The sequence below is a fragment of the Ursus maritimus genome, unplaced genomic scaffold (genome assembly GCF_017311325.1).
Source record: "Ursus maritimus isolate PB19 unplaced genomic scaffold, ASM1731132v1 scaffold_9, whole genome shotgun sequence".
NCBI classification, from domain to species: domain Eukaryota; kingdom Metazoa; phylum Chordata; class Mammalia; order Carnivora; family Ursidae; genus Ursus; species Ursus maritimus.
The window spans coordinates 79,023,262-79,025,377 of NW_024427107.1; the positions used below are offsets into that span (position 1 = coordinate 79,023,262).

A 2,116-nucleotide genomic window follows, 5' to 3' on the forward strand; every position below is an offset into this window, starting at 1 on the left:
AGGGTGGAATACCAGAGCTGCCTGTGACTGTCCCTGCCCTCTGGGCCCCCCACCTCCTGTCCACCCTCTTCCTGCTGAGCGCTCATGCTGGGCCCCCACCGTCTCAGGCCGCGGTGGCCTGCAAGGGGCCTGGGCTCTGAGAACCACAGCTTCAGGGCTGTCAGAGGCGTGTCCCCCAGGGCTTGGCCGAGACCCCAAAGGCATGGGGCCAGGGGCTCCCTGGTCCGCCCCATCCTCAGGCAAGGAGAGGCCTGGATCTGTGGCCCGGGAGGTTTTAGGGAACCGCTTGCAAATGCGCACAAACCCCTTCTCCCCACAGCGGCGGAAATCGCGGTACGCAGAGCTGGACTTCGAGGTGGGTCCTGGCGTCCCCTCCCCCACATGGCCGGGCCGGAGGGGCTCTGTGCCCCTCCAGCAGGCAGGGAGGGGCAGGGCAGCTCCCCTCCGGGCTCAGGCTCCGCCGCCCCTCCCGCCCCGCAGAAAATCATGCACACGCGGAAGCGGCACCAGGACATGTTCCAGGACCTGAGCCGGAAGCTGCAGCACGCGGAGAAGGACAAGGACGCGCTGGGCTCGGACAGCAAGGTCTGGAGCGGGCGGGGCCTTGGGGCGCTGGGTGGGGTGGCGGTGTGCGGGGGGCTGCTCCCGGAGAGCCCTTCTCCGCCCCCCTCATTCATTCGTTCTTTCCTGCCACCTTTCCCGGAGACTGGCCTCACCTGGCCCATGCTAGACCCTGGAGGGCAGGGCAAGCCAACGGGCCTTCCTGGGCAGGGGGGAGGCTGTCTGGAGGGAGAGGTGGTACACTGGCTGCCTCCCACGGAAGGCCACGGCCGAGGGAGCGGTGCCGGGCAGCTGCCCCCACTGCAGGCCGTCCCCTTGTGCCGACCCCACAGCGGGAGGTGCTCTGCTCCTGGGTCTCCCCCATTCCCCACCTCTCCGCTCTGAGGCCCCTTCCCCTCTGTTCTGACTCTTGTCTCTCCCCGCTCCCCGTCTGATTTTGCTCTGTGGCCTCCCTCGTGGTCCCTCCGTTCATCCACCGCCCACCGGCCAGCAGCCAGAAAAGCCGCAGACGCCGAACAAGCGGCCCTGGGAGAGCCTTCGGAAAGCCCACGGGACGCCCGCGTGGGTGAAGAAGGAACTGGAGCCGCTGCCGCCGTCCCCTCTGGAGCTGCGGAGCGTGGAGTGGGAGAAGTCGGGCGCCACGATCCCACTGGTGGGTCAGGACATCATCGACCTCCAGACTGAGGTCTGAGCAGGTGGGCGGCGGCCACGCACCGGGCCACGAGGAGGGACGCTGCTCTGCCCGCTCCTGCCACGGGACGGGTACAGACATGCTCTCGGGCTGCAGGCCGGGCCCGCGTCCTGGCCTCAGGGCGCTCGGACGGCGGCCAGGCGGAGGCCCGCAGTGCTGGGACCAGAGCCAGAAGGGACAGGAGGCACCGGCGGCCCGGGTGGGCACAGGGCTCCAGAGGCCGGAAGGTGCCTCAGACTCTGCCCTCCTCCAGCCCAGCGCCGGCGGGCAGGCGGGCGGGCCGCCGCGGACAGTGGCCGGGCCAGATGCGGCCGGCACCCCCAGGATGCCTCCCTGAGCTGCCGCAGCACAGGGCCAGCCTGCTTGGCCCAGCTGGCCTGGCACCATTTTTTAGACACCCCTACCCCTCGGGAAGCAGCCAGCCCCCCCCCACCTTTCCAGGGCCCGGGGGCCCGGGGCCCCTCCCCAGACCCAGGTGGAGAGCACAGCCCTCTCTCTCACCTGCGCCGACCCCAGGGGCAGGACTAGAAGCCCACTCCGGGAAGAGCAGGGGTGGGGAATCTATTTTTTCTCTCCTTTTCTTTTCTTCAATAAAAAGAATTAAAAACCCATGTCGCGTCTGTGTGGCCTCCCTCTGCGCAGCCCAAGCCACAGCTCCGGCCCGCTGGGGTGGCTTCTGCTGAGCGGCCTTGGTCTTTCCACCTGGTTCCAAAGGGCTGGGGAGGCCTGGTGGGCAATGGGGCTCCACCCCTGCACCCTGCCTGGGTATCAGGAGCCCATAATGTGTGGACCTTGGCCCCCAGGCCCGCAGTGGTGTGGCCCCCAGGGGTGCTTTGAGGGAACTGATGGGGACCCTCGGATGCC

The 2,116-nt window shown here is 68.7% G+C and overlaps 1 protein-coding gene across 1 annotated transcript in view; it reads left to right on the forward strand.

The window, feature by feature from the left end:
- The window catches only part of ADGRB1 (adhesion G protein-coupled receptor B1), a 74,325-nt gene extending 72,464 nt beyond the window's left edge, over positions 1–1,861 (forward strand). The window contains exons 29-30 of the mRNA XM_040625641.1: positions 481–585; positions 1,055–1,861. Coding sequence (XP_040481575.1) covers positions 481–585; positions 1,055–1,252 — 303 coding nt within the window. The 3' untranslated portion in view covers positions 1,253–1,861. The remainder of the gene's footprint in view (positions 1–480; positions 586–1,054) is intronic.
- Positions 1,862–2,116: the final 255 nt, after the last annotated feature.